At 36.9% G+C, this 12897-nt stretch overlaps 1 protein-coding gene across 1 annotated transcript in view; it reads right to left on the reverse strand.

Annotated features, from left to right (window-relative positions):
• The window catches only part of OPHN1 (oligophrenin 1), a 621295-nt gene that overhangs the window by 409853 nt on the left and 198545 nt on the right, over positions 1 to 12897 (reverse strand). The window contains exon 3 of the mRNA XM_030305317.1: positions 12126 to 12221. Within this exon, the coding sequence (XP_030161177.1) occupies positions 12126 to 12221 (96 nt within the window). The remainder of the gene's footprint in view (positions 1 to 12125; positions 12222 to 12897) is intronic.

The raw sequence follows: 12897 nt of genomic DNA on the forward strand, positions 1-12897 counted from the left end.
GATGCAGCAAAAGAAGAAAGGAACAGAGGAAGACTACAAAATCAACCAGAAAAAATTAACAAAATAACAGGAAGTACATACTTATAAAAAATTACTTTAGGTGTTTACACTAATAAAAGCCTACCTCAAAAAGCAAAACAAACTTCAAATAAACAATCTAACCTTATATCTAAAGGAACAGGAAAAAGAATAAGCAAAACACAAATTTATTAGAAGAAAGGAAATAATAATAAAGTAAAATGGAAATAAGTGAAATAAGGCTAAAACAATTTAAAAGAGCAATGAAACCAAAACTAGTTCTTTGAAAAGCTAAACAAAACTGACAAACCTTTAATGCACAATCAAGAAAAAATGAAAGGACTCAAATTAATAAAATCAGAAATGAAAGAGGAAAAAATGACAACTGACATCAAAAACAAAATGGATTATAAGACAATATTATGAAAAATTATATGCCAACAAACTGGACAGTCAAGAAGAAATGGATAAATTCCTAAAAACATACAATCTTCCAAAACTCAATTAAGACAGAGAAAATTTGAACAGACCAATTACTAGGAAGAAAATTTAACTACTAATCAAAAAACTCCCAATAAAGAAAAGTCTAAGACCAGGGGTTTTCATGGGGCAATTCTACCAAACATTCAAATGAGAGATAATGTTCACGCTTTTCAAACTATTCAAAAAAGGAAATGAAGCATAGAGAACTCCCAATAAATTCAACCAAGGCTGACCATTGCCAAGACATATCATAGAAACCTTTACAAAATACAAAAAGAAGGAAAGAATCCAGAAAGCAGCAAAGGGAATGAAGTCCTTACCCTACAAGGGAAAACAGATCAGGTTCACAGCTGATCTGTCTAAAGAAACTTGGTAGGCCAGAAGGGAGTGGCAGGATAAATTCAACATGCTACATGGGAATAATAAGCAGCCAAGAATACTATCTCCAGTAAGGATGTAACTCAGAAAAAAAGGAAAAATAAATACTTTCCCAGACAAACAAAAACTAAAGGAGGTTTGTGACTACACCAGCCCTGCAAGAAATATTAAGCGGGGGAGGAGGGTTCCTTGGTGTGGGACTTGAAAAAAAGCAACAAAGACTAGAAAGGACCAGACAACATCATCAGAAACACCAACATTACTGGTAACAGAATAGCACTAAACTCATATCTTTCAATAATCTCACTGAATGTAATTGGACTAAATGCTCCAATCAAAAGACATTGGGTATCAGAATGGATAAAGAAACTCATTTATATGTCTATATGCTGCCTACAAAAGACTCATTTTAGACCTAAAGACATTGACAGATTGAAAGTAAAAGGATGGAGAACCATCTATCATGCTAATGGATGTCAAAAGGAAGCTGGAGTGGCCATATTTATAGCACACAAATTAGATTTTATTTTATTTTATTTTATTTTATTTTATTTTATTTTATTTATTTTATTTTTGCAATTAAAATTTTTTTAATGTTCATTTATTTTTGAGAGAGAGACAGAGACAGAGTGTGAGCTGGGTAGGGGAAAATAGAGAGGGAGACACAGAATCCAAAGCGGGCTCCAGTCTCTGAGCTGTCAGCACAGAGCATGACACGGGGCTCAAACCTGTGAACTGTGAGCTCATGACCTGAGCTGAAGTCAGAAGCTTAACCAACTGAGCCACCCAGGTGCCCTGAGGCTATGCATTTTTGGCAAAATAACACAAAAGTGGTACCATAACCTTCCCAGTGTATCACAGTAAGGGATTCTTGGTATCAATATTCTTATTACTAGTGATATTTATCTTTTTTTTTTTAGATTTTAAATGAAAGACTGAAATAAGAGATAATGAAGGACATTATACCATAATTAAGTGGTCTACCCATTAAGAAGATCTAACAATTATAAATATTTATGCCCCCCCACTTGGAACACCCAAATATATGAACCAACCAATCACAAACATAAAGAAACTCGTTGACAATAATACAATAACAGTAGGGGACTTTAGCACCTCACTTACAGCAATGGACAGATCATCTAAGCAGAAAATCAAAAAGGAAATAATGGCTTTGACTGACACACTGGACCAAATGGACTTAACAGATTTATACAGAACATTCCATCCTAAATCAGCAGAATACACATTATTTTTTTTAGTGCATATGGAACATTCTCCAGAATAGATCACATACTGGGTCACAAATCAGCACTCAACAAGTACAAAAAGATCAAATTCATACCATGCATATTTTCACACCACGACACTATGAATCTTGAAGTCAACCACAAGAAAAAAAATGGAAAGAACATAAATACTTACAGGTAAAAGAACATCCTACTAAAGAATGAATGAGTTGGGGCGCCTGGGTGGCTCAGTCGGTTAAGCGTCCGACTTCGGCTCAGGTCATGATCTCGCAGTTCGTGAGTTCAAGCCCCGCGTCAGGCTCTGTGCTGATGGCTCAGAGCCTGGAGCCTGTTTCAGATTCTGTGTCTCGCTCTCTCTCTGACCCTCCCCTGTTCATGCTGTGTCTCTCTCTGTCTCAAAAATAAATAAACGTTAAAAAAAATTTAAAAAAAAAGAATGAATGAGTTAACCATGAAATTAAAGAGGAAATTAAAAATGCATAGAAGCAAAATAAAATGAAAACACTACAGTACAAAACCTTTATTATGCAACAGAGGCAATCTTAAGAGGGAAGTATATTGCAATACAAATCTACATCAAGAAGCAAGAATGGTCTCAAATACACAACCTAACCTTACCCCTGAAGGAACTAGAAAGGGAACAGTCAATAAAGCCTAAAGCTAGCCTAAAGTGAAATAATAAAGACTAGAGCAGAAATAAACAATATAGAAACAAACAAAACCAGTAGAAAAGATCAATGAAACTAAGAGCTGGTTCTACTAAAGAATTAATAAAATTCACAAACCCCTAGACAGACTTATAAAAAAGAAAAGAGAAAGAACCTAAAGAAATAAAATCATGAATGAAAGGGGAGAGATCATAAACAACACCACAGAAATACAAACAATTACAAGACAATATGATAAAACATTATATGCCAATAAACAGGGCACCCTGGAAGGAATGGGTAAATTCCTGGAAACCTAGAAACTACCAAAAACTGAAACAGGAAGAAATAGAGAATTTGAACAGACCCATTACCAGCAAAGAACTGAATCAGTAATAAAGTATCTCCCAAAAAACAAAATTCCAGGCCCAGATGGCTTCTCAGAGGAATTCTACCGGACACTGAAAGAAGAGTTAATACCTATTCTTCTCAAACTGTTGCAAAAAATATAAAAGGAAGGAAAACTTACAAACTCATTCTATAATCCAGCATTACCTTCATTCCAAAACCAGACAAAGACCCCACAAAAAGGAGAATTACAGGCTAATATCCCTGGTGAACATGGATGTACAAATTCTCAACAAGATACTAGCAAATCAAATTCAACAGTACGTTAAAAGAATTATTCACCATGATCAAGTAGGATTTATCCCTGGGATGCAGTTCTGGTTCAATATTCACAAATCAACCAATGTGATACATCATATTAATAATAGAAAGGATTATAATTATATGATCCTCTCAATAGATGCAGAAAAAGCATTTGGCAAAGTACAGCATCCATTCTTGATTAAAAACCCTCCACATCATAAAGGCCATATATCATCCTAAGGCTAATATCATCCTCAGTGGGGAGAAATTAAGAGCCTTTCATTTCCCCTATACTCAGGAACAAGACAAGGATGTCCACTCTCACCAGTATTATTTAACAAGGAAGTCTTAGCCTCAGCAATCAGACAACAAAGAAATTAAAGGCATCCAAATCAAAGAAAAAAGATAAACTTTCACTATTTACATACAACATGATACTCTATGTAGAAAACCTAAAAGACTCCATCAAAAAATTTCTAGAACGAATACAAGAATTCAGCAAAGTCACAGGATATAAAATCAACGTACAGAAATCAGTTGCATTTCTATGCACCAATAACAAAGCAGTAGAAAAAGAAATCAAGGAATTGATCCCATTTGCAATTGTACCAAAAACAATTAGAAACCTAGGAATAAACTTAACCAAACAGGTAAACGATCTTTACAGTGAAAACTATAGCACACTTATAAAACAAATTGAAGATAATACAAATAAATGGAAAAGTATTCCATTCTCATGGTTTGGAAGAACAAACATTGTTAAAATGTTTATACTACCCAAAGCAATCCACATTTAATGCAATCTCCATCAGCATACCACCAACATTTTTCACAGAGCTAGAACAAACAATCCTAAAATTTGTGTGGAAGCCCAAAAGACCCTGGATAGTCAAAGCAATATTGTAAAAGAAAAATAAAACTGGAGACATCATGATTCCATATTTCAAGTTATATTATTAAGCTATAATATTCAAGACAGTATGGTACTGGCACCAAAACAGACGCATGGACAAATGGAACAGAATAGAGAACCCAGCAATAGACCCAAAACTGTATCATCAAGTAATTTTTGACAAAGCAGGAAAAAGAATCCAATTGTAAAAAGACAGTCTCTTCAACAAATGGCATTGGGACAACTAGACAGCAACATTCAGAAGAATGAAACTGAACCACTTTCTTACACCATAAACAAAAATAAATTCAAAATTGATGAAAGACCTAAATGTGAGACAGAAAACCATCAAAACCCCAGAGAAGAATACAAGCAGCAACCTCTTTGACCTCAGTCATAGCAACTTCTTACTAGACACATCACCAGAGGCAAGGGAAACAAAAGCAAACATGAACTAGTGGGATTTCAAGAAGATAAAAAGCTTCTTTCTACACAGGGAACAAAATGATCAACAAAACTAAAAGGCAGGGTAAGTAATGGAAGAAAATATTTGCAAATGACATCTGATAAAGGGTTAATATCCAAAATCTTTATAGATCTTAGCAAATTCAACACCCAGAAAACAAATAATCCAGTTAAGAAATGGGCAGACAATATGAATAGGCACTTTTCCAAGAAAGACATCCAGATGGCTAACAGATGCATGACAAGATGCTCACTCATCATCAGAGACATACAAATCAAAACCACTGTGTCATACTACTGCATACCTGTTAGAATGGTTAAAATTAACACAAGAAACACATATTATCTGGTAAGGTCTACCAGATAATACTCAGAGTTTTTAAGGTTAAAGCAAATCTTTTGGGTATCTGCCTAGGTCTCCTGCTTGATCATTTGTCATTTGGATATTACTCCCCATAAGCTTCAGGATACAATCCAAAATATTTCATGAGGTATTCCAGGCCCCTTATTGTCTAACCCAGGCAACAGCATCACAAACCCATGCAGTGTGTTCGGCCAACAGGTATGCTTTGTTTGGTTTGCTGTGTTTTCAATTTTAATTTACTGGTGGCACTTAATACTAGGCATAAAATATATGGGTGTCACTTTCTGGAAAAAAATAAGAGATTATGGCAATGTAGACCCACATATTTTAGGTGGAAACAATCACTGGAGCCCAGTCAAAGATGCTGCTCTTAGATGGAGCATGTCTTTTTTTGTTCGCCACAGCCCTACCTCTCATTACCTAGTCACAGAGACAGAATATCAATTGCCATCCTATATCCAGCCTGCTTTGCTCACTTTTATTACCTGCCAAGACTCTAACTTAGCCTTTATGCAATCTCTAGGTCTTAATCTCTGACTCCTCCCTACTCTTTCCAGTCACATTCAATGTCCTCCATTATCAAGAGAGATAATCTCACTCCCCTCAACTGTGCCATTTTTATGTGTTTTCTCTCCCCTCTTTAATTCTCATTCATCCTTTAGAAATTCAACTCAGATCAGGACCAAAACAGAAAAGAGGCAGGTGAGGCACTTAGGGTACAAAATTTAAGGAGGCATTCACACTCTGGTGCCCACCTGTACTTTCCATGAATCTGAGAATAAGTGCTTTATTAAATGTTTGCCTTAGAAGCCTCACTTGCCTCACCCTAGCCCTGGATCTAACTTAGATATAATCTTTCTCAGAAGCCTTCCTTGTTTATTCTCCCCACCACTAATACAAGACATACAGACAGACACATGCACATACACACATGCACACACACACACGCGCACACGCACACACACACACACACACACACACACAGTGTGGAATAGGGGCTACTGTGTGCCTACCTCTACCACAATACTTACATTGTATTGCAATTGTCTGTTTATTCATCTGCCTCATTTTTTTTAAATATTATTTATTGTCAAATTGGCTAACATACAGTGTGTAAAGTGTGCTCTCAGTTTTTGGGGTAGATTCCCATGGTTCATTGCGTGCATACAATATCCAGTGCTCATCCCAACAAGTGCCCTCCTCAATGCCATCAGCCATTTTCCCCTCTCCCCTACCCCCCCATCAACCTTCAGATCCTTCTCTGTATTTAAGAGTCTCTTATGGTTTGCCTTCCTCCCTCTCTGTTTGTAACTATTTTTTCCCCTTCCCTTCCCCCCTGGTCTTCTGTTAAGTTTCTCAAGATCCACATATGAGTGAAAACATATCTGCCTCCTTTAATAGACTATGATATCCTGGAGGGCAGAGAGATACATTGTGTACCTGAAACCCCAGTCTATGGCATTTAGTGAACAATTTCTACCTATTTACTAATGAACAAACACATAGCAGTGTTCCTCAGAAAAGAGCAGGGAAGTTCTCTGAAGCCTATGTGGGAAGCATTCTTCTTTCTTGCTCCTAGTACTGCAATGATATAGGAAGTTATTTGCTTATACTTCTTCCTAAAACTTTTCTCTTAATTTTTTAAAGTTTATTTAGTTTTGAGAGAGAGAGAGAGAGAGAGAGAGAGAGAGAGAGAGAGCAGGGAAGGAGCAGAGAGAGAAGGAGACACATAATCTGAAGCAGGCTCCAGACTCTGAGCTGTCAGCACAGAGCCTGACACGGGGCTCAAACTTAACTGACTGAACCACCTAGGCACCTGTACTTCTTCCTAAAATTTAACTGAAGCTCCATGAAGGTAGAGTTCACAGCAGATGCTCAGTAAAAATTGGTTGAATAAATCAATTGGGCTTTAGGAGACCTTGGTTCCAGTAATAAACCTGGCACTACTTAACTGTGAGAGACCTTCAACAATCACTAGCCCACCTCTGGACATCAATTTCCCTATCTTTAGAATTGGCAGGAGTGGTGGTGGGGAGGTTGCTAAACTAGTCTAGTATATTCTCCTCTCTCCCTCTCTCTTTCCTTCTGTGTGTGTGTGTGTGTGTGTGTGTATGTGTGTGTGTGTGCGTGCGCGTGTGCACACACACACCTTTCAGTCACTGTCTTTCTGACTTTCTCTCATTAGTTTATGTAAAGTTCTTAGAATAAGACCTCTTACTCAGCACTCTGAAAATATCAGCTTATTTTTTAATCTGAAATTCGAATTTTCAAGTAAATTCTTGCATGCTTCATTTGAGCTTGGGTGGATAGGAGACATTGAAGATCCAAGGAACAGTTTGAAAATCCCTGACAACTAATGAGTTCCAAAATGCTCACTGATGTTATGATGACTGTACAGAAATCAGAGACCTGGGATCCACTACAGAGATTCTGATTCATTTGATCTAAGAGAGGTCCTGAGACAGGATCAGTAAGATCTTCAGGTGCCTCTGACATAGATTAGAAATAACTGAACTAGATATCCTCTAAGGTCCCTGGAACACTAACATTTTATTTTATATTTCTTGTAGTTATTCAGGAAATCAAATCACAAGCTGACATTCTCAAAAAATTGGGTTCTACTACCTTCCTGCTAAGATTAATAACGACCATGAGATATTGAGCACCAATCATATGCCAGACACTGAGCCAAATGATTTACATATACTCTCTGTTATATGTATTTATCTGATTTGCTCTTTACAGTCTTGTGAAATAGATTATACTTCCTACTTTCCAGATGAGGAAAACAGGCCCAACAAGTTTAGGTAATATTGCTAAGATCCTATAGCTGATAAATCTGAAGTATATACAAAACTACCTAAACACCTGAGATTTCCTTTAGTTATTGAGCTCTAGAGGTAGAGAAAAAGTCATACAATGCCAATTGAAGGCACAGATGTCTTACTCTAAGAGCAGGAACAAATGTCATCTTCAGGGCAGTGAGACACTTTCTCCCACTTGTTCCTGTTGTACGCAGACTGCTCAAGTTAGGTACTAGAGCTGATCATCAACGGAAGGGACTCTTCAGAGAAGCCTCAGGCTTTGCCTCACATCCTCTAGGAATCACTATCATTTCTGTTAGACAAATAGTATCTACAAGGGGCTTAATGGTACTGAGTCACCTTTTGCAGCCATCATGAAAAATGCATTATGGAAAGAACTGCAAGGCCCTCTTCACATGCAATGTGAAATCTAAATCTCAACCCAAAATTGTATTGCAACTGTCCTTCTACCAATATTTTCAGTTAAATGGAAGATCTACTGACTCAGGGCCAGTAGTATTGGCAACTGGAGGGCATGGCACACTCTGCTGTCTCAACTTCAAAGCAACTGTTCTTTCCCAACAATACTCTCCCAGTATGCTCTCTAATATTTCTTCTTAAAGCCTCCAAAAAGCCTCACCTTAAACTGTTGGAGCATTGGGTGTTACTGTCACTACCACCACACATCCCAGTTCTCAAAATGACAAATTCAACAAGGACAGTGAATATGACAGGCCAATTAAAATCTCAAAATCTTTTTTTAGTCCCCATCAATAAAGGTCAGTTCATGAGTCAACAGCCCTAAAAGCAACGATCAGTTGATAACCAAGAATATCTGGAGTTGGCAGGCAAATAGAAACTGAGTTAAGAGGTTGTTGTAAAGCATACATTAAGAAGCAAATATGTCCAGCTAACACCTTACATGGAGCTCACAGACACCCACAAGAACCTGACATATCAGGGGGTCATTTTTATTTTTGTTTATAAGCCATCATGCTCAACCTCACCCACTTTATTTTTCCTTAATGGCACTGGTTGACACTTATGGTAGGGTAGGTGTTATACCCTCAGTAGGCCCAATCCTACAGCTCCCTGGGTATTGGTCTTGCCCTTTCAAATCTAAGAGTAGGCCCCCAAAGCCTATGTACACTATGTATATGATAGGAGTGGCAGCCCTGATGATCTCAGAAGTGGCTTCAGAGGCCTTCTTCTCTTATCTTGAAGAATAGTGCATGTTCATAGCCAAATAGCTCTATGGTCTGGTCTAATAGGGTCTAAGAAGTCAACCAGTTTTTCTTCATTTTGTCACATTTTTTGTTTCCTATATTCCCAGCTGGTGGTATTTCTGCTCATATAATCCCATCTCTATTCCTGGCTTCTGCTGTGATAGTTGATTATATCCATGGTTACATCCATATTGAGCTCTTTATGCAATGGTCAGTCCACCACACCCTTGGTGTTCTCTTCCAAATACACTTTGCCATTTTTTGTAATATGGGCAAGCAGAGAAATGTCCAAATCTTGAAGTTCTGTTTCCATTTTGTTTAATAATTCCATCTCCAATTCATTCTCTCCTCTCAGCTTTTACTATAAACAAAGAGAACAAAGCCATTCTTCCAACACTTTGCTTAGAAATTTCCTCATCCAAATATTCCATTTTATCACTCACAAAATACTACTTCCCACAAAACACAAATACAATTCAGCCAAGTTCTTTGCCTACTTTGTAACAAGGATGGCTTTTCTCCATTGTCCATTCTTCATGGAAGCTTTCTCTATGGCTCTCCTTTTTTCTTTCTGAGCTCTCACCACAATTGCCTTTAAAATTCTATTCATGGCAATCTAGGCTTTTCCTAGCATGCAGCTCCAAATTCTTGTACTTTCTTCCCATTACTCAATTCCAAAGCTACCTCTACATTTTTAGGTATTTGGTACAGCAGTTCCCCCCACCTCTCAGTACTGATTTCCATCTTACGAAGTTTTGTTACAGGATTCTGTAACAAAATACCATAGACTGTGTGGCTTATAAACAACAGAAATGTATTTCTCACAATTCTGGAGGCTGGAAGTTTGAGATCAGGGTGTCGACATAGTTACATTCTGGTGAGAGCCCTCTTCCAGGTTGCAGACTGACAACTTGTTGTATTCTCACGTGATGGGAGGAAGGTAAAAGAGCCCTTTGAAGTCTCTTTTATGAGGGCACTAATCCCATTCATGAGGGGCTCCACCTTCATGACCTAATTATTTCCCAAAGGCTCCAGCTCTTAATACCATCATACCAGGGGTTAGGATTTTAACATATGGATTTTGGGAAGGACACAAAAATATCCAATCCATTGCAGAGTACAAATACATCAAATTTTATGTTAACAACAGTTACATAGATAAAATGTATTTAGGCACTGTGTACACTTGAAATTGATCACCTCATCCCCATTTCAAAGATGAGAAAAATTAACACTCAGGGAAAGTCACTTGCCAAGGTTACACTGATAATAAGGTCCAAAGCTAGAGTTCAAATTTGGCCTATCTGACTCTACAGCCCATGAAATTAACTTTTAAATAAGTCATGCCCTTTGACAAAAATAGATTTGCAAAAGTAAAGTGAAGTGGAATGAGTAAGTAAATAATCTAAATGCAAATGTGTGCCTCACTAGTTACACCACTACATTTACCAAAACAAATAGTCACCAATCATAATCTCATAAAAGCACTCATTGCAGTATTATTCATAATAGTGAAAAATTGGAAATAAGCTAAATAGTTGAATATTATGTACAGTATGGCTCCAATGATAATGAGATCTGAATGCATCCATTATTTAGTCAGTAAACATGAATCGAGTATCTACTACATCCTAGGCACTCCTCTACCTGCTGGGGAAATAGCAGTGAATAAAAACAATGTCCTTGCCCCCCATGAAACTTAAAAAGAATTTGAATTGATATCAGAAGATAATTATGATAAAAGGTAGGTTAAAAAGTTAAAATTATGTATATACTATGAACTAAATTGCATACATATAAAAGAGGTACATGTAGAAAAAAGAATTAAAAGATAACATGCCAATACCATCTAATACAAAGTTTCTGTGCTAGAGTATCCTATTATCATAGGTAATTTTATACTTTTATATATTATACTTACTACAAATGTCATTTAATAATAATAATAATAATAATAATAATACATTTTATATTTTAATGCTGGGGTTCATAAATAGAACTGTGTAACTAACTTGTTTCAGTGACATTAAATCATTTGCAACATTTCTGTGATTCAATGTTCTTGTCTAGCAAATGCTTTACACTAACTCTTCAATTCAGTGTTTACCAAACTTTTTCTTAAATGGCCAGAGAGCAAATATTTTAGGCTTTGAAAGCTATCCAGTCACTACTACTACTCAATGTTGTTTTCCTACCACAAAAGTACCTTTAGAAAATATTTAAACAAATAAATGTGGCTGTGTTCCAACAAAATTTTATTTACAAAAAGAAAAAAAAAGGTGGCAGGCAAGTTTGGCACAAGGGCCATGGTTTGCTGATACTACTTTAACTTCATTACAACTAACACAAACACAAAGTTCTTTACCCTCCACTGTTCGATCTCCTCATGGTAACAGTCTTGCTATTAATATTAACCACATTTTACAGAGGACAAGACTAAGGCTCAGAGAAAAGAAATATCTGTCCAAGATGACACAGCTGATAGAGTGAGTTGTTAAATTCAGTTCCAAGAGAGATGCCAAATGTCCTGTTGTCTGAAAAGCTGTACATATATAAATGCTAATTTTAAACTTTCTAGGGGAGTTTATTCCTTAGAGGACTCTTACTCTAAATCATTTTGGAAATTTTTTTAAAATCACTCTTTAATTTATCCCTTACACAAATACCTATTTTCATGTATTATATTCTTTAAAGAAAAATTCTCCTGCAGACTGATACAAAGGCTTCAGTGGAGGCTTCAGGGATATATTTTTATTGCTTTTGTGTGAGTGGGGAACAGGACTGACAAGCAGTGTTTCTTTATCCTTCATAAGCAGCTTCCCATGAGCTTGGCACAAGACCACAGAGGATAAAGGTGCCCAAGTTCTCTGTATCTACAAACCTAGGAGACTGAATGGTCTCCGAATCGCCTCAAGAGGCGCATGACCACATGTAGGTGAAGACTTACCAATGTTAATTTCATCATCAGTCAGAGTATCTCCAATGAAATCGAACTGAAAGGACTGAAGTGTCTGAGAAAATTTCTGAACAGCTGAAGAATAATCTGCAAAGTAAGAGAAACAGAAGAAATGGTCAAAATTTCTGTCCTTTAACTGATTTACTCATCTCTGTTAGGGCGAATAGGAGAAAAAGCAAAGTGCTCCTGGGAGTTAGCAACTTGCATTTAATAAAGTTAAACAAAAGATCTCACCCTCAGTAGAAGATTTGAGCAATGAAAATCATACATTAAGGAGGAAGGAAGGCATCTTAGTGAATCCTTTTAAGTTATGGGACATGTTTTAATCTCACTCCCTGTCCTTTCTGACTCGTTCTACCCAAAGCCTGTAAAGACCTAAAACTACTTAGTTTTACTTCTAAAAGAGGCTCTTTTGAGCACCAATTATGGGCAATGGACTAAATGCTTTCTCACCTCTCACCAAAGAAATATCCACAATCATTCTACAAAGAAAGATGTAGCTGAATTTTATAACTGTGGTAATCAAAGTCCCCAAGCTAGCCGGCAGAGCCAAAAGTAGAAGCCAGATGGCCTGTCTCTTCAGGGCCTTTTCCATGGCAACACAGGCACAACATGGAAATGTTACACATTAACCATATGGAATCCTGGGTTAGAATACTATCTGGCAGGAGAACAAATTTAAGTTGCTCACATAGTATTCACCGAGAGACCTGAACTACGAAGGCACTTAATAACAAACTTCAGGATGGTATGGCCAGACAAA

Source organism: Lynx canadensis, chromosome X (genome assembly GCF_007474595.2).
Source record: "Lynx canadensis isolate LIC74 chromosome X, mLynCan4.pri.v2, whole genome shotgun sequence".
Lineage (NCBI taxonomy): Eukaryota > Metazoa > Chordata > Mammalia > Carnivora > Felidae > Lynx > Lynx canadensis.